The 21,019-nt window shown below is 40.2% G+C and overlaps 1 protein-coding gene across 2 annotated transcripts in view; it reads left to right on the top strand.

Annotated features, from left to right (window-relative positions):
* The window catches only part of mtus2a (microtubule associated tumor suppressor candidate 2a), a 105,884-nt gene that overhangs the window by 65,434 nt on the left and 19,431 nt on the right, over window positions 1-21,019 (top strand). For both annotated transcript variants that reach the window (XM_057820790.1, XM_057820789.1), the window contains exons 5-6: window positions 15,201-15,365; window positions 19,493-19,591. In XM_057820790.1, the coding sequence (XP_057676773.1) occupies window positions 15,201-15,365; window positions 19,493-19,591 (264 nt within the window). The remainder of the gene's footprint in view (window positions 1-15,200; window positions 15,366-19,492; window positions 19,592-21,019) is intronic.

Raw genomic sequence — 21,019 nt, 5'->3', positions numbered from 1 at the left:
GTATTAGTTTACACTCTTTACTAGTAGTGTAACGGTACACACAAGTCACAGTTCGGTACGTACCTCAGTACGGGGGTCGCAGTTTGGTACAACACGTAAAACAAAAAGGCTTTTTTATCACAGAATCTAAATTCAAGGTTAATGTGCAAAAATAGACAACACACCCATTTTGTAGGGATCGACTGAGGTAACCGTTGAAGTCAGGTAGCACTTGCCAGCTTAGTAACGTTTTTATACAAAAAAAAAAAAAAAAAGATACCACCATTTTCAATGTTGGATTACACACAGTTAACTGTAAACCATTGCTAGTGAACATATACTCACACATAAGATACATTTCTATGCTGGCTAAAGATATAATATAAGATATAAATAGATATGGTGGAAAACACTGAGGTGACTGGAAGTTCCTCTCTGAGACCCCCATTTGGCCAACTTTCAAAATTGTCCGATATATGTCTGTGATACATTATTGGAAAGCTTAAAATCTCAATTTTCTGGGGGAAGAAAAATTTTGAACAGGAGGGCATTTCTAAAAAAAAAAAAAAAAAAATTTAAACAGCAAAACCCTATTAGGAGATGAGGGCACGCGAGAACAGAATTAAAGACGCCATGACTTTAACGAGATATTATCGCGTACTTACCTTGTTTCTATCAAAAAATTACATGTCGCATGTATCACTGAGTGTCAAGACACAGCTGTGAATGGCCACAGCTGGATTTTTGGGGGGATTTTATGGGTGAAACATGGTCACATAACAAGGGTCGCGATGCAGAAATCGCAGACATCAAGGAGTGGTCGAGATGTTCTTTTTCATGTATTTACCATGTATTTATGTTGTTTTTCAATTTTTCTTTGTTCGGATCGATTATTTATCATCTAACATACCGGAGAAAATGCGATTATAACAAAAAAAATACAATTAAGCGATAGTGATGAGGTAGATATCCGTGACTTTTTTACAGACACCATTTTTTTCATTGTGACGTCATTTGTTTAAAAGTTTAAAATATGCGAGCGAATCATTTTTTTAAGTCTTTTTTTTTTTTTAACAAAACATTAGACATTAATTAATGATTCTAAGCTAAAAATGACATTTTGAATAAAAATATAATTAACTAGAAACTGCAATTTCGGGAGAAATTACACCTTGGTCTTTCCTCTGTGGAGATACAAATCTTAGCCCCACTCAGGTCTATCAATAGAATGGACCATAATGCCAGTCAATGGCACTAAACAAAGTAAAAGCCATTAGAAAAGATTGGGAGAATTGGACGTCCATGTCCGTTAATGGCAGCACCCTCCATAAGCGTCAATGTAATTGGGGAAGTTTGGGGGACACGTCCTATTGATATGTAGTCATTTTCTTTTGATTTTGGGAAAAAAAAAAAAATCCCATTGAAAATGAATGGGAAAAAATTTGGACGTCCATAGACGTCAATGGCAGCACCCCCCATAAGCGTCAATGGAAGCAGGGAAGTTTGGGGGACATGTCCTATTGATATCTGGTCATTTTCTGTTGATTTGGTGAAATTTTGTTTTTTCCCCATTGAAAATGAATGGGAAAATTTTTGGACGTCCATGGCCGTCAATGGCATCGACATCCATATAGTCAATAGGATCCAAGTACATTGGCATCAGTAGATTCGACATGCATGGCCGTCAATGGCATCAATGCAATGTAAATTCCATTGAAAGTGAATGGGAACTTTTCCCATTAGAAATGAATGGGAGAGTTTTTGGCAAATTTCTGGGGAACCGTAAGTTTTTTCCAAATTCTGTATACAACTTTTATGCCCCTCACCGTCCCGGAATTTTTGATACCCAAATTATGTGATTTGGTCAAAAATTGTAGGACTAGATACATTTTTAAACTTTTTTTTTTTTTCGGAAAATTGCCGTTTACGGGCGAACGGAAAATTTTTCGTGGCGTTTTGAAAAATTCCCATCGTCACGCGAAAATTCCGGTCATGCCGATACTTGAACGGTGCCGATCGGGGCTACGGTTTAGGCTGTGCGTTGGCTCAAAAAAACGCGGAGAATAAGATGAATAAATAATAATAATAATAATAACTAGAAACTGCAATTTCGGGAGAAATTACACACCTTGGTCTTTCCTCTGTGGAGATACAGATCTTAGCCCCACTCAGGTCTATCAATAGAATGGATCATAATGCCAGTCATTGGCAAAAAACAAAGTAAAAGCCGTTAGAAATGAATGGGAGAATTGGACGTCCATGGACGTCAATGGCGGCACCTTTCATAATTGTTAATGGAATCGGGGAAGTTTGGGGGACACGTCCTAATGATATCTAGTCATTTTCTGTTGATTTGGGAAAAAAAAAAAAAATTCCCATTGAAAATGAATGGGAAAAATTTTGGACGTCCATGGACGTCAATGGTATCAACTTACATAAGCGTCAATGGAATCCAAGTACTTTGGCATCAATAGAATGAAAAAACATGAAGAAATGCCATTGGAAATTAATGGGAAGTTTGGACGTCCGTGGACGTCAATGGCATCACCCTCCATAAGCAGCAATGCAATCGGGGACATTTGGGGGACACGTCCTAATGATATCTAGTCATTTTCTGTTGATTTGGGGAAAAAAAAAAAATCCCATTGAAAATGAATGGGAAAAATTTTGGACGTCCATGGACGTCAATGGTATCAACTTACATAAGCGTCAATGGAATCCAAGTACATTGGCATCAATAGAATGAACAAACATGAAGAAATGCCTTTGGAAATGAATGGGAAGTTTGGACGTCCATGGACGTCTATGGCATCACCCCCCATAAGCGGCAATGCAATCGGGGACATTTGGGGGACACGTCCTAATGATATCTAGTCATTTTCTGTTGATTTGAGGAAAAAAAAAAATTTCCCATTGAAAATGAATGGGAAAAATTTTGGACGTCCATGGACGTCAATGGTATCAACTTACATAAGCGTCAATGGAATCCAAGTACATTGGCATCAATAGAATGAACAAACATGAAGAAATGCCATTGGAAATTAATGGGAAGTTTGGACGTCCGTGGACGTCAATGGCATCACCCTCCATAAGCTGCAATGCAATCGGGCACATTTGGGGGAAACGTCCTATTGATATCTAGTCATTTTCTGTTGATTTGGGGGAGAAAAAAAAAATTCCCATTGAAAATGAATGGGAAAAATTTTGGACGTCCATGGACGTCAATGGTATCAACTTACATAAGCGTCAATGGAATCCAAGTACATTGGCATCAATAGAATGAACAAACATGAAGAAATGCCTTTGGAAATGAATGGGAAGTTTGGACGTCCATGGACGTCTATGGCATCACCCCCCATAAGCGGCAATGCAATCGGGGACATTTGGGGGACACGTCCTAATGATATCTAGTCATTTTCTGTTGATTTGAGGAAAAAAAAAAATTTCCCATTGAAAATGAATGGGAAAAATTTTGGACGTCCATGGACGTCAATGGTATCAACTTACATAAGCGTCAATGGAATCCAAGTACATTGGCATCAATAGAATGAACAAACATGAAGAAATGCCATTGGAAATTAATGGGAAGTTTGGACGTCCGTGGACGTCAATGGCATCACCCTCCATAAGCTGCAATGCAATCGGGCACATTTGGGGGAAACGTCCTATTGATATCTAGTCATTTTCTGTTGATTTGGGGAAAAAAAAAAAAATTCCCATTGAAAATGAATGGGAAAAATTTTGGACGTCCATGGACGTCAATGGTATCAACTTACATAAGCGTCAATGGAATCCAAGTACATTGGCATCAATAGAATGAACAAACATGAAGAAATGCCATTGGAAATTAATGGGAAGTTTGGACGTCCATGAACGTCAATGGCATCACCCTCCGTAAGCGGCAATGCAATCGGGGACATTTGGGGGACACGTCCTAATGATATCCAGTCATTTTCTGTTGATTTGGGGAAAAAAAAAAAAATTCCCATTGAAAATGAATGGGAAAAATTTTGGACGTCCATGGACGTCAATGGTATCAACTTACATAAGCGTCAATGGAATCCAAGTACTTTGGCATCAATAGAATGAACAAACATGAAGAAATGCCATTGGAAATGAATGGAAATTTTGGACGTCCATGGACGTCAATGGCATCACCCTCCATAAGCGGCAATGCAATCGGGGACATTTGGGGGACACGTCCTAATGATATCTAGTCATTTTTTGTTGATTTTGGGGGAAAAAAAAAAATTCCCATTGAAAATGAATGGGTAAAATTTTGGACGTCCATGGACGTCAATGGCAGCACCCCCCATAAGCGTCAATGGAGTTGGGGACGTTTGGGGTATACGTCCTATTGATATCTGGTCATTTTCTGTTGATTTGGAGAAATGTAGTTTTTTCCCCATTGAAAATGAATGGGAAAAATTTTGGACGTCCATGTAAGTCAATGGCGGCACCCTTCATAAGCGTCAATGGAATTGGGGAAGTTTGGGGGACACGTCCTATTGATATCTGGTCATTTTCTGTTGATTTGGGGTAATTTTGTTTTTTCCCCATTGAAAATGAATTGGAAAAATTTTGGACGTCCATGGCAGTCAATGGCATCGACATCCATATAATCAATTGAATCCAAGTACATTGGCATCAGTAGATTCGACATGCATGGCCGTCAATGGCATCAATGCAATGTAAATTCCATTGGAAATCCCATTGGAAGTGAATGGGACTTTTCCCATTCGAAATGAATGGGATAGTTTTTGGCAAATTTCCGAGGAAGCGTAATTTTTTTCCAAATTCTGTATACAACTTTTATGCCCCTCACCGTCCCGGAATTTTTGATGCCCAAATTATGTGATTTGGTCAAAAATTGTAGGACTAGATACATTTTGAAACTTTTTTTTTTTTCACGGAAAATTGCAGTTTACGGACGAACGGAAAAATTTTCGGGGCCATTTGTAAAGTTTCCTGTGTCACGCGAAAATTCCGGTCGTGCCGATACTTGAACGGTGCCGATCGGTCTAACGGTTCGGGCTGTGAAGCGCGCGTTTTTTTTCCATTCAAAATGAATAGGAAAGTTTTTGGCAAATTTCCGGGGAACCGTAAATTTTTGCCAAATTCTGTATACAACTTTTATGCCCCTCACCGTCCCGGAATTTTTGATGCCCAAATTATGTGATTTGGTCAAAAATTGTAGGACTAGATACATTTTGAAACTTTTTTTATTTTTCGGAAAATTGCCGTTTACGGGCGAACGGAAAATTTTTCGTGGCGGTTTGAAAAATTCCCATCGTCACGCGAAAATTCCGGTCGTGCCGATACTTGAACTGTGCCGATCGGTGCTACGGTTTGGGCTGTGCGTTGGCTCAAAAAAACGCGGAGAATAAGATGAATAAATAATAAGTACAACTAGAAACTGCAATTTCGGGAGAAATTACACACCTTGGTCTTTCCTCTGTGGAGATACAGATCTTAGCCCCACTCAGGTGTATCAATAGAATGGATGATAATGCCAGTCATTGGCAAAAAACAAAGTAAAAGCCGTTAGAAATGAATGGGAGAATTGGACGTCCATGGACGTCAATGGCGGCACCTTTCATAATTGTTAATGGAATCGGGGAAGTTTGGGGGACACGTCCTAATGATATCTAGTCATTTTCTGTTGATTTGGGGAAAAAAAAAAAAATTCCCATAGAAAATGAATGGGAAAATTTTTGGACGTCCATGGACGTCAATGGTATCAACTTACATAAGCGTCAATGGAATCCAAGTACATTGGCATCAATAAAATGAAAAAACATGAAGAAATGCCATTGGAAATGAATGGGAAGTTTGGACGTCCATGAACGTCAATGGCATCACCCTCCATAAGCGGCAATGCAATCGGGGACATTTGGGGGACACGTCCTAATGATATCTAGTCATTTTCTGTTGATTTGGGGAAAAAAAAAAAAATTCCCATAGAAAATGAATGGGAAAAATTTTGGACGTCCATGGACGTCAATGGTATCAACTTACATAAGCGTCAATGGAATCCAAGTACATTGGCATCAATAGAATGAACAAATATGAAGAAATGCCTTTGGAAATGATTGGGAAGTTTGGACGTCCATGGACGTCAATGGCATCACCCCCCATAAGCGGCAATGCAATCGGGGACATTTGGGGGACACGTCCTAATGATATCTAGTCATTTTCTGTTGATTTGGGGAAAAAAAAAAATTTCCCATTAAAAATGAATGGGTAAAATTTTGGACGTCCATGGACGTCAATGGCAGCACCCCCCATAAGCGTCAATGGAGTTGGGGACGTTTGGGGTATACGTCCTATTGATATCTGGTCATTTTCTGTTGATTTGGAGAAATGTAGTTTTTTCCCCATTGAAAATGAATGGGAAAAATTTTGGACGTCCATGGACGTCAATGGTATCAACTTACATAAGCGTCAATGGAATCCAAGTACATTGGCATCAATAGAATGAACAAACATGAAGAAATGCCATTGGAAATGAATGGGAAGTTTGGACGTCCATGAACGTCAATGGCATCACCCTCCATTAGCGGCAATCCAAGTACATTGGCATCAATAGAATGAACAAACATGAAGAAATGCCATTGGAAATGAATGGGAAGTTTGGACGTCCATGAACGTCAATGGCATCACCCTCCATTAGCGGCAATGCAATTGGGGACATTTGGGGGACATGTCCTATTGACATCTGGTCATTTTGTTTTGATTTTGGGAAAAAAAAAAAAAATCCTATTGAAAATGAATGGGAAAAATTTTGGACGTCCATGGACGTCAATGGCAGCAACCCACATAAGCGTCAATGGAGTTGGGGACGTTTGGGGTTTACGTCCTATTAATATCTGGTCATTTTCTGTTGATTTGGGGAAATTTAGTTTTTTCCCCATTGAAAATGAATGGGAAAATTTTTGGACGTTCATCGAAGTCAATGGCGGCACCCTTCATAAGCGTCAATGGAGTTGGGGACGTTTGGGGTTTACGTCCTATTGATATCTGGTCATTTTCTGTTGATTAGGGGAAATTGTATTTTGTCCCCATTGAAAATGAATGGGAAAAATTTTGGACGTCCATGGCCGTCAATGGCATCGACATCCATATAGTCAATAGAATCCAAGTACATTGGCATCAATAGATTTGACATGCATGGCCGTCAATGGCATCAATGCAATGTAAATTCCATTGAAATCCCATTGTAAGTGAATGGGAACTTTTCCCATTAGAAATGAATGGGAGAGTTTTTGGCAAATTTCCGGGGAACCGTAAAGTTTTGCCAAATTCTGTATACAACTTTTATGCCCCTCACCGTCCCGGAATTTTTGATACCCAAATTATGTGATTTGGTCAAAAATTGTAGGACTAGATACATTTTTAAACTTTTTTTTTTTTCCGGAAAATTGCCGTTTACGGGCGAACGGAAAATTTTTCGGGGGATTTTGAAAAAGTCCCCGCGTCGCGCGAAAAATCCGGTCGTGTCAATACTTGAATGGTGCCGATCGGTGGTACGGTTCGGGCTGCGCGGCGCGCCGAAAAAACGCGGAGAATAAGATGATGATATAATAAATAATAATAATAACTAGAAACTGCAATTTCGGGAGAAACTAGAAACTGCAATTTCGGGAGAAATTACACACCTTGGTCTTTCCTCTGTGGAGACACAGATCTTAGCCCCACTCAGGTCTATCAATAGAATGGATCATAATGCCAGTCATTGGCAAAAAACAAAGTAAAAGCCGTTAGAAATGAATGGGAGAATTGAACGTCCATGGACGTCAATGGCGGCACCTTTCATAATTGTTAATGGAATCGGGGAAGTTTGGGGGACACGTCCTAATGATATCTAGTCATTTTCTGTTGATTTGGGGGAAAAAAAAAAATTCCCATTGAAAATGAATGGGAAAAATTTTGGACGTCCATGGAAGTCAATGGTATCAACTTACATAAGCGTCAATGGAATCCAAGTACATTGGCATCAATAAAATGAACAAACATGAAGAAATGCCATTGGAAATGAATGGGAAGTTTAGACGTCCATGAACGTCAATGGCATCACCCTCCATAAGCGGCAATGCAATCGGGGACATTTGGGGGAAACGTCCTAATGATATCTAGTCATTTTCTGTTGATTTGGGAAAAAAAAAAAAAAATCCCATTGAAAATGAATGGGAATAATTTTGGACGTCCATGGACGTCAATGGTATCAACTTACATAAGCGTCAATGGAATCCAAGTACATTGGCATCAATAAAATGAACAAACATGAAGAAATGGCTTTGGAAATGATTGGGAAGTTTGGACGTCCATGGACGTCAATGGCATCACCCCCCATAAGCGGTAATGCAATCGGGGACATTTGGGGGACACGTCCTAATGATATCTAGTCATTTTCTGTTGATTTGGGAAAAAAAAAAAAAAATCCCATTGAAAATGAATGGGAAAAATTTTGGACGTCCATGGACGTCAATGGTATCAACTTACATAAGCGTCAATGGAATCCAAGTACATTGGCATCAATAAAATGAACAAACATGAAGAAATGGCTTTGGAAATGATTGGGAAGTTTGGACGTCCATGGACGTCAATGGCATCACCCCCCATAAGCGGTAATGCAATCGGGGACATTTGGGGGACACGTCCTAATGATATCTAGTCATTTTCTGTTGATTTGGGGAAAAAAAAAAAATTCCCATTGAAAATGAATGGGAAAAATTTTGGACGTCCATGGACGTCAATGGTATCAACTTACATAACCGTCAATGGAATCCAAGTACATTGGCATCAAAAGAATGAACAAACATGAAGAAATGCCATTGGAAATGAATGGGAAGTTTGGACGTCCCTGGACGTCAATGGCATCACCCTCCATAAGTAGCAATGCAATCGGGGACATTTGGGGGACAGGTCCTATTGATATCTAGTCATTTTCTGTTGATTTGGGGAAAAAAAAAAATTTCCCATTGAAAATGAATGGGAAAAATTTTGGACGTCCATGGACGTCAATGGTATCAACTTACATAAGCGTCAATGGAATCCAAGTACATTGGCATCAATAAAATGAACAAACATGAAGAAATGCCATTGGAAATGAATGGGAAGTTTAGACGTCCATGAACGTCAATGGCATCACCCTCCATAAGCGGCAATGCAATCGGGGACATTTGGGGGAAACGTCCTAATGATATCTAGTCATTTTCTGTTGATTTGGGAAAAAAAAAAAAAAAATCCCATTGAAAATGAATGGGAAAAATTTTGGACGTCCATGGACGTCAATGGTATCAACTTACATAAGCGTCAATGGAATCCAAGTACATTGGCATCAATAAAATGTACAAACATGAAGAAATGGCTTTGGAAATGATTGGGAAGTTTGGACGTCCATGGACGTCAATGGCATCACCCCCCATAAGCGGTAATGCAATCGGGGACATTTGGGGGACACGTCCTAATGATATCTAGTCATTTTCTGTTGATTTGGGGAAAAAAAAAAAATTCCCATTGAAAATGAATGGGAAAAATTTTGGACGTCCATGGACGTCAATGGTATCAACTTACATAACCGTCAATGGAATCCAAGTACATTGGCATCAAAAGAATGAACAAACATGAAGAAATGCCATTGGAAATGAATGGGAAGTTTGGACGTCCCTGGACGTCAATTGCATCACCCTCCATAAGTAGCAATGCAATCGGGGACATTTGGGGGACAGGTCCTATTGATATCTAGTCATTTTCTGTTGATTTGGGGAAAAAAAAAAATTTCCCATTGAAAATGAATGGGAAAAATTTTGGACGTCCATGGACGTCAATGGTATCAACTTACATAAGCGTCAATGGAATCCAAGTACATTGGCATCAATAAAATGAACAAACATGAAGAAATGCCATTGGAAATGAATGGGAAGTTTAGACGTCCATGAACGTCAATGGCATCACCCTCCATAAGCGGCAATGCAATCGGGGACATTTGGGGGAAACGTCCTAATGATATCTAGTCATTTTCTGTTGATTTGGGAAAAAAAAAAAAAAATCCCATTGAAAATGAATGGGAAAAATTTTGGACGTCCATGGACGTCAATGGTATCAACTTACATAAGCGTCAATGGAATCCAAGTACATTGGCATCAATAAAATGAACAAACATGAAGAAATGGCTTTGGAAATGATTGGGAAGTTTGGACGTCCATGGACGTCAATGGCATCACCCCCCATAAGCGGTAATGCAATCGGGGACATTTGGGGGACACGTCCTAATGATATCTAGTCATTTTCTGTTGATTTGGGGAAAAAAAAAAAATTCCCATTGAAAATGAATGGGAAAAATTTTGGACGTCCATGGACGTCAATGGTATCAACTTACATAACCGTCAATGGAATCCAAGTACATTGGCATCAAAAGAATGAACAAACATGAAGAAATGCCATTGGAAATGAATGGGAAGTTTGGACGTCCCTGGACGTCAATGGCATCACCCTCCATAAGTAGCAATGCAATCGGGGACATTTGGGGGACAGGTCCTATTGATATCTAGTCATTTTCTGTTGATTTGGGGAAAAAAAAAAATTTCCCATTGAAAATGAATGGGTAAAATTTTGGACGTCCATGGACGTCAATGGCAGCACCCCCCATAAGCGTCAATGGAATTGGGGACGTTTGGGATATACGTCCTATTGATATCTGGTCATTTTCTGTTGATTTGGAGAAATTTAGTTTTTTCCCCATTGAAAATGAATGGGAAAAATTTTGGACGTCCATGTAAGTCAATGGCGGCACCCTTCATAAGCGTCAATGGAATTGGGGAAGTTTGGGGGACACGTCCTATTGATATCTGGTCATTTTCTGTTGATTTGGGGTAATTTTGTTTTTTCCCCATTGAAAATGAATGGGAAAAATTTTGGACGTCCATGGCCGTCAATGGCATCGACATCCATATAATCAATTGAATCCAAGTACATTGGCATCAGTAGATTTGACATGCATGGCCGTCAATGGCATCAATGCAATGTAAATTCCATTGGAAATCCCATTGGAAGTGAATGGGACTTTTCCCATTCGAAATGAATGGGATAGTTTTTGGCAAATTTCCGAGGAAGCGTAATTTTTTTCCAAATTCTGTATACAACTTTTATGCCCCTCACCGTCCCGGAATTTTTGATGCCCAAATTATGTGATTTGGTCAAAAATTGTAGGACTAGATACATTTTGAAACTTTTTTTTTTTTCACGGAAAATTGCCGTTTACGGACGAATTGAAAAATTTTCGGGGCCATTTGTAAAGTTTCCTGTGTCACGCAAAAATTCCGGTCGTGCCGATACTTGAACGGTGCCGATCGGTCTAACGGTTCGGGCTGTGAAGCGCGCGTTTTTTTTCCATTCAAAATGAATAGGAAAGTTTTTGGCAAATTTCCGGGGAACCGTAAATTTTTGCCAAATTCTGTATACAACTTTTATGCCCCTCACCGTCCCGGAATTTTTGATGCCCAAATTATGTGATTTGGTCAAAAATTGTAGGACTAGATACATTTTGAAACTTTTTTTATTTTTCGGAAAATTGCCGTTTACGGGCGAACGGAAAATTTTTCGTGGCGGTTTGAAAAATTCCCATCGTCACGCGAAAAATCCGGTCGTGCCGATACTTCAACGGTGCCGATCGGTGCTACGGTTTGGGCTGTGCGTTGGCTCAAAAAAACGCGGAGAATTATTGAATAATAATAATAATAATAATAAAGTTGCACAATAACAATACCTTGTTCTTTCTTTCAGAAAGACCAAGGTAATAAAGTTGCACAATAACAATACCTTGTTCTTTCTTTCAGAAAGACCAAGGTAATAAGTACAATAAAGTTGTAGAATATCATTACCTTGTTCTTTCCTTTGGAAAGACCAAGGTAATTACCTACGTTTTATGGATGGGTTGAAACAAAAACGGTTGCGCGACGTCTGTAAACAGGGGTTTTGAGCGTAAAACAGACAAATTTAAAATAGTTTGGGGGCTTAATGCGCCATGAATCTGCTACGGCTGCATATAGACATATTGTTCTATCAAACACAACAGTTATTCTGGCTTAGAATACAGCAGTTTATTTGAAAGACGGTTGCAAGAGCAGAAAGTGCTTTTTCAGTCTTGTCTGTGTTTTCCGCCATATACCGGTTCTTAAAAAAATATTAGTAATACTGCATTTGATACATTTGCCATAACTTTCGTAGAAGTGATCAACGATAACTTCTTCCACGTGTTTTGGTTTGTCTTTTTCCTGTAATGTTGGTTGTTGGATTATGCTCTACTGCTCCCTGGAGTAAAGGAGGACTAAGTCCAACATGGATATGGCGGAAAACACAGACAAGACTGAAAAAGCAGTTTCTGCTCTTGCACTCCTCTTTAAAAGAAACTGCTGTATTTTAAGCCAAAACAACTGTTGTGTTTGATAAAACAATATGTCTGTATGCTGCCATAGCAGATTCATGGCGCATTAAGCCCCCGAACTATTTTTAATTGTCCGTTTTACCCTGAAAACCCCGTTTACAGACGTCGCGCAACTGCTTTTGTTTCAACCCAGCCATAAAACGAAGGTAATTAATTATAATTATTATTCAAAATGTCTGTCATTTTTAGCTTAGAATCATTAATTGGTATTGTCATATTTCGTTTAAAAAAAAAAAAAAAAAAAACGGCTTTAACTTTTAAACAATGAAAAAAATGGCGTCTGTAAAAAAAGTCACGGATATCTACCTCATAACTATCGCTTAATTGTATTTTTTTTTGTTTTTGTTACTGTCGCATTTTCTCCGATATGTTAGATGATAAATAATCGGTCCAAACAAAAAAAATTGAAAAAAAGTTTAAAATGGTAAATATATGAAAAAGAAAATCTCGACCACTCCATGATGTCTGCGATTTCTGCATCACGACCCTTGTTATATTACCATGTTTCACCCATAAAATCTCCCAAAAATCCAGCTGTGGCCATTCACAGTTGTGTCTTGGCACTCGGTGATACAGTACATGCTACATGAAGTTTTTGGATCGAAAACAAGGTAAGTGCGCGATAATATCTCGTTTAAGTCATGGCGTTTGTAATTCTGCTCTCGTGTGCTTTCACCTCCAGATAGGGTTTTGCTGTTTAAAAAAACATTTTTTTTAAAAATGCCGTCCTGTTCAAAATGTTTCTTCTCCTAGAAAATTGAGATTTTAAGCTTTCGAATGATGTATCACACGTGCATATCGGACAATTTTGAAATTTGGCCAAATTGGGGGTCTCAAAGCGGAACTTCAAGTCACCTGAGTGTTTTCCGCCATATGTATACTGTATATCAGGCCCCTCTGCCTGGGCTGCCGGCCGCGAGAGTGGGGGGAGGTCGGGGCTCCAGTCTCGCGTCGCCCCACGGCGGCTCCTTGGCGTTCCCCTGCTTCCGCCTTCCCCTCTCTTCTCTGCCTGGTTATCCGCCCTGCGCTCCATCGCAGGTCGCTCGGTGGACACCGGTGTGTCGGCTAGGTGTCGCCTTTTCCGGCTGGGGACCGTGCCCTGCCCTGGGCTTGGTGAGCTGTTGGGGGTCCCGTTGCATGCCGTGCCGGTTGGAGGGCTGCGGCTGTGGCTCGTGAGCCGGGTGGGCGGACGGGGGTGTGGGTGGCGTGGGGTTGGGGGTGAGTCCCCTCTTCCCATCCCTGAAGGCCGGTTGATGGGGGCACGGGTGGCCCAGGGGAACACCCTGGTTCCCTGGGGGGGGTGACGATGGCCCCTTTGCTGGGCCACGGAAGGAGGGATGGGCTCCGCCGGCTCTGATATGCTGACCTTGGAACGAGTTTGCCTCCTCGTCTGTGTCTGTTTCGCCTTTCTGTTTGATCGCTGTTGACCTGAATAAAGTGTCAACTTGTTCTCAGTGAGCCTTCTTTAAGTCTTTCAGAATGGAGTCAGTACAAAGGGTTAACACTAAGGTGAACGCACGGAGTTTGGCCTTCTGGCCGGTTTGACGGGGTCTCGCTGGCCAGCGCGGGTCCGGCGGTTTGGCTGGCGTGATTCCGGCGGTCTGGCTAGACAGTCAGATTCCTTCAGTGGTCCCAATCGTGGCATCAATCGCTAACAGAGAAAAAACACGTGCAGTTGTGCACCCAAACCGGATCTGGAACTGTAGCTGGAGTGGGGGGCGAAAACCGGAAGCTAAGGGGAAATGCGGCGCCAATCCAGGCTAAAGCTTAGCTCGCTGTCTAGCTAGGATTTAGCTTGGCAAGGACAGCACAATGACATATAATATGTTATACATACAGTATAAATGTTTTTGGAGAGTTATTTTGAGATCTGGGGGGTATTTAGGGGTACTTAAAGGGTTAATTCCGACTTATATGGAAATTTGGGTCATGTCGCCAGCGTAGAAATGGAACTCGTCTGTAACCTTTGACTACTTGTATTCATTCATTGCTGTTCTGATAGTTTTCAAGTTTGTTCGCAAAGTGCCTCTACGCCTTTCTGTAAACATTTGAACTCTCTTCCTCTTAATCACTATAAGGGGGACCTTGTTATTTATTGTTTACACTACGTACTTTTCCATCGAGTGCGATTCCATGCACCAGGCTGGGATGAATTGCTCATTTGCATGGGAACGATATAAAATTCTGCCCTGCTCGGCGCCCGAGGCTGTAGCCTGTAGAAGCAGCCTCTTTCTTATATTCCACCTCTGAAGTGATGGATAATCATGAATAATTATACGTATTCATGATTATATGAAAATATATTCCTTAAGGGTTTATCGTTATAAAGCCCGAATTCCATATCCAAATATATAATGAATCAATTCTGAACAATTGTGATACTACTACGTGTTAACAAGTTTATTTTTAGAGTACAATGTGCCTGCATTCAGTGGGCATGAGTGCCTGCTAATTGTACTAACGTCTTATAATGTAGGCCAAAAGGAGAGGCGTTATAGCCCAATCAACACCTCACGGTTGCTTGTTTATCCCTACGTGTCACACACATGGCATTGTGTCCTTATCGATTGGGAATGGAGAGATAAACAGGATACACGCGGTGTGAGAGTGTTAATCTATTTGACGGATTACACAAATTGAGGTTGAGTGCATGTGTAAATAGAAAATTATCATAAATATTAAATAAGTATCTCTCTCATGACATTTTGACAGGAAGAAAAATGGTAAAATTGTGAATACGGTGCAAGGTCATTTATTGAAAATGTGTCTATTTTAGGATTGAGTGTAAGCGAGGAGCCGCCTATACACAGAGTGAGCAGCGTACTCCCATCATCTGATCAACAGAGAGGTGCTCCATGTCGCAGCAACAGCCTTCAGCCTCCGTCCACACCGGCTCTGCCGCGACGATACCTGCCCGCTCAACCGAGAAGCTCCCCTGGGGGTCAGTACAGTAATACATTTTAAATTGAGGTTTTTTTTGTTTACTTTCTACCCCACTTTTATGTTCCAGTTGAGCGAGCTACAAAACGTTGAACGAGCAGACGGATAGTGTTGTGTCTAGCTCTAGGGGTGGGAACCTCTGGGTATCTCACGATACGATATGCGATACCAGGCTCACGATAACGAGGATCTCACAATTTGGTGGTACAGGTAGTCCCCGGATTACGATGTACTCGACTTACGTGATTCAAGTTTACGATGCCCGAGTCTGGTCGTTTTTTAAAATGTTTTGTGATGCATGCTTTTATTTTGGCGCATGATGGGTAGAACAGGTAGTAAATAAGCACACGAGCGCATGTACACACAAAGAAGACGTCTTTGCGCACATGAAGAAGAGCGCACACGCACATCAATTTAACTAACGTTCATTCGCCCCTTCTAATCAAAAAGGATTGGGCGTCTAGCGCCGTCAGTGGCAGCCAATGACTTAACACAGACACTAATCTAGTGGAAGATTTTGGTAGCAACTTGTAGGGATGCAAAGTATCACGGTACCTATTGATATATTGTTCCACCTCAATCGAGTGCCATCTTACAACGTAGATCATAACTCACTGCTGCAGTTGGTTGCCATGACATTTTATTATACAGTATACATACTCTAAATAGACGGTAATCCCTGCTGTGTTGATGTAATGCAGTTTCAAAATGTGCTGTATATTCTAGTTGCATTCCGATGAACATTAAGATCGATGACCGTTTTTACAGATCAGCTTTCAAGCAGGGATGTAATCGATCCAAAAGAAGACTTTAAAATTGCAGTAGCTACTCAAAAAGAATCAACATCAACAAAAAATTGTCAAGATACATAGCATTTTATAAAATATGTCTAAAAACCAGATCTTCACCAATCAATAAATGTGTTGTTGGAGTCTTGCAGTTGAAACATGCTATCACCGCTTGCAGAATACAAGCTTGGTATAAACATGAATAATTTTGTCCTTTAGAACAGAGATTTTCATGTTTACAGCACAACCTACTGTAGAATAACACGACAAAGTACATGCTGATTTGCATACCTGAAACAATGCTGTCAACCTGTTCTCTAACAATATAACTCTCATTAGTTTCTTTACACAATAGACTCCCTGCTATCCTCCTGATAACATACTTCAATGTTAACTTCAAAATTCTTTACACCCTCCATACCAACTCCCACCTTCTTCTAACCGTTACAAAGCTCCTAGATAACACATTTCATAGCCTGTTCTAAATCCAGCTACAATTGTTTTATCATAACACCCACACCAGATCTAATGCGAAACACAACAGAAGACTTGAGATGGGAGAAGTCATCCTGAGTATCATCCGGAGTTTAGGATTATTATTATTATTATTTTTTTTTTTTTTTTTTTTTAAATCTTGTCTGCAAAGTTTGCAAGAGTCGCCGAGAGCAGACGAGGGCTGGCTCATCCTTCTCCGGGCTTTGCTTTCGCCAAGTATCCTATGAAATATTGAACACTTGTAGTAATACAGAACATAAAAAATGCTCAGGGAATGTTGACACTAATGTGCTACCATAAAATCGCTCTATTCACATCCAACTAGTCTTTGTTATAGAATGGTAGATTCATGCAAAGCCAGATTTACGAAGCTATTTACAGTGGGGCAAATAAGTATTTAGTCAACCACCAATTGTGCAAGTTCTCCTACTTGAAAAGATTAGGGAGGCCTGTAATTGTCAACATGGGTAAACCTCCACCATGAGAGACAGAATGTGAAAAAAAAGGAAAATCACATTGTGTGATTTAAAAAAAAAAAAAAAAAAATGCAAATTAGAGTGGAAAATAAGTATTTGGTCACCTACAAACAAGCAAGATTTTTGGCTGTCAAAGAGGTCTAACTTCTTCTAACGAGGCTCCACTCGTTACCTGTATTAATGGCACCTGTTTTAACTCATTATCGGTATAAAAGACACCTGTCCACAAACTCAGTCAGTCACACTCCAAACTCCACTATGGCCAAGACCAAAGAGCTGTCGAAGGACACCAGAGACAAAATTGTAGACCTGCACCAGGCTGGGAAGACTGAATCTGCAATAGGTAAAACGCTTGCTGTAAAGAAATCAACTGTGGGAGCAATTATTAGAAAATGGAAGACATACAAGACCACTGATAATCTCCCTCGATCTGGGGCTCCATGCATGATCTCACCCCGTGGCGTCAAAATGATAACAAGGACGGTGAGCAAAAATCCCAGAACCACACGGGGGGACATAGTGAATGACCTACAGAGAGCTGGGACTACAGTAACAAAGGCTACTATCAGTAACACAATGCGCCGCCAGGGATTCAAATCCTGCACTGCCAGACGTGTCTCCCTGCTGAAGCCGGTACACGTCCAGGCCTATCTGCGGTTCGCTAGAGAGCATTTGGATGATCTAGAGGAGGACTGCGAGAATGTGTTATGGTCAGATGAAACCAAAATAGAACTTTTTGGTAGAAACACAGGTTCTCGTGTTTGGAGGAGTAAGAATACTGAATTGCGTCCGAAGAACACCATACCCACTGTGAAGCATGGGGGTGGAAACATCATGCTTTGGGCTGTTTTTCTGCAAAGGGACCAGGACGACTGATCTGTGTAAAGGAAAGAATGAATGGGGCCATGTATCGAGAGATTTTGAGTGAAAATCTCCTTCCATCAGCAAGGACATTGAAGATGAGACGTGACTGGGTCTTTCAGCATGACAATGATCCCAAACACACAGCCAAGGCAACAAAGGAGTGGCTTCGTAAAAAGCATATCAAGGTCCTGGAGTGGTTTAGCCAGTCACCAGATCTCAACCCCATAGAAAATCTGTGGAGGGAGTTGAAAGTCCGCGTTGCCCAACGACAGCCCCAAAACATCACTGCTCTAGAGGACATCTACATGGAGGAATGGGCCAAAATACCAGACACCGTGTGTGAAAAGCTTGTGAAGAGTTACAGAAATGTTTGGCCTCCGTTATTGCCAAAGAAGGGTACATAACAAAGTATTGAGATGAACTTTTGGCATTGACCAAAACCAAATACTTCATTTTCCACCATGATTTGCAAATAAATTCTTTAAAAATCAAACTGTGATTTTCTGTTTTTTTTTTCCACATTCTGTTTCTCATGGTTGAAGTTTACCCATGTTGACGATTACAGGCCTCTTTAATATTTTCAAAGGAAGACCTCGCACAATTAGTGGTTGACTAAATACTTATTTGCCCCACTGTATTTCATTTACAATGGTCAGGAACAAGGGGGTTCAAGGGGTGCGGCCGCCAAGGGCGTACAGTGCCTGACAAAAGTCTTGTCGCTTATCCCTTTTGTAGAAACAATTGCTAAAAACCTGACTTTTAATCATTCAATTGGTTTCAGAAATGGCTCATATGAAAGCTAAGACCCTCCCAAATGATGTTGAATGTACAAAAATATATTTGTTTCACTAAAACAAGATTTATCATTTAATGAGGACGTAAAGGTCAAATTTTGGCAAGACAAAAGTTTTGTCGCCTACAGAAAGTAGTGTGAAAATTGAACAAAAAATGTACTTCAACTACAAAAATATGTTACATAACATAAGCAAATTAAGTAGTGGTGCTGTGAGATCCAAATTTAATATTTTGTATGACTTCCATGGGCTTCGGCAAGGATTCATACATTTTTTTGATGAAGTCATCAGGAACATCAAAGAAAGCAGTTTTGCATGCCTCCCAGAGTTCATCAACATTCTTGAGTTTCGTCTTCCATGCTTCCTCTTTCATCCTGTTCATGTCTGGTGACTGGGCTGGCCAGTCCTGGAGGATCTTGATCTTCTTTGCCTTGAGGAACTTTGAGGTAGAGATTGAAGTATGCGATGAAGCACCATTCTGCTGCAGAATTTGTCCCTTTTTATGGTTAGGAATGGGCAGCTAAGATTTGTTGATATTCATCACATTCACATTCATTCACATGTGTTCCGCCACTGGTCAGAAAACAACCATTTCTCTCTTTCATTTTATGAATTGATTTTTCCAACATAGGTTTTTGTCATATTACAGACCTCAGAAGTATTTTGTATGACTGCTAAATATTGTTGCATGAAATGCTTTCTCTTCAATAGTCATCAGAAAGGACTTCCAGCGAGGTTCAGAGTTAACACGCTCCCTGCCTTCCTCCCCGAAGAGGTTGGCCGTTGTGCCACCCAAACCTCAGTCTCCAGGTCAGTGTCCATTTCATAGCGTTTTTGCTCCACTATAACCAGAAAACACATTACTGTTGATAAACAGCTCTCTGAGCTAGATGATGGTGAAATTGTGCGCAATTGAAAAGGTCACCAGGGGAAGCTATTGCCTGTTGACTTATTCATCACCGCCTATTGCTTGGGATTCACAATGTTTATACTTCCCTGGCACACCCTATTGTTTCAACTCTGTGAACCTAATTTTGCTGAAATGCTGCATTTTACTCTGGCATACATGCTGACATATCTTTTCTATTAATGAGTGAGCATTTCCTTTTGTCTTACTGGGATTTAAAGATATTGACAGAAACAAGAGAATGTGCCTGTATGCAGAGTTTGAAGGGTAAACTGTAAAATCCTGGTAAAATATGACTAAAATTGGAAGAATGAGAAAGCTGAACTTGCCACGTTAGCAGGAATCACCCCATTGTTCTTCGCCTCATTGTCCTTCTACACAAACTAATTAAGTAGGCATTCATGGCTATTGTCTATGGAATTTACTAAATATTAGCTATTACTAATAGACGTCCAATTTAAAATTAACAATCTTAACCTTAACAAGCTGTAGATACCTTCCTATTCCTCGCTTCTTTAGCATTTCATCCCAACACCCCACCTCTCGCAAACTGATTTTTCACTCATTATCTGGGCCCATGCCACCCAACCCCAACCTCAGGTTGTCATGGAGACCGCTCCCCATGCATTAATTGACTGAGTGATAAGGTCGACGCAGTGTGGAGCCGTGTCTCAGACTGTTAATTTTGTGAGGAAATTTTGATTTGGTCATATTTGGACTGTGGCAATTAGCATAAACTTTTTTTTTTTGGGGGGGGGGGGGGGGGGGGGGGCGAAAAAGCTAAGCAATTTTGCTCATCCGAAGGTGAGTTCTCTACGGACTAATGCAGTCACGACATGTGAAGGTGACTCAAACGTATTTGTCACACTGAAGAAAAAAGGGGGTTCAAATATGTGGATTTTCATTATCACCATGTGTTCTTTCTAGGGCTGTCAAATTTATCGTGTTAACGGGCGGTCATTTTTTTAATTAATCACGTTAAAATTAGGGCTGTCAAACGATTAAAATTTTTAATCGAGTTAATTACAGCTTAAAAATTAATTAATCGTAATTAATCTCAATTATCGCAATTCAAACCATCTATAAAATATGTCATATTTTTCTGTAAATTATTGATGGAATGGAAAGATAAGACACAAGATGAATAGATTATAGCAATTATAAGATTATAACAATAAATCCACAAGATGGCATTAACATTAGTAACTTTCTGTTAAATGGATCCACGGATAGAAACACTTGTAGCTCTTAAAAGATAAATATTATTGTTACAAGTTATAGTAATTTTATATTAAAACCCCTCTTAACATTTTCGTTTTAATAAAATTTGT

Source organism: Corythoichthys intestinalis, chromosome 18 (assembly GCF_030265065.1).
Source record: "Corythoichthys intestinalis isolate RoL2023-P3 chromosome 18, ASM3026506v1, whole genome shotgun sequence".
Taxonomy (NCBI): Eukaryota; Metazoa; Chordata; class Actinopteri; order Syngnathiformes; family Syngnathidae; genus Corythoichthys; species Corythoichthys intestinalis.
This window is presented reverse-complemented; position numbering and strand designations above follow the sequence as displayed.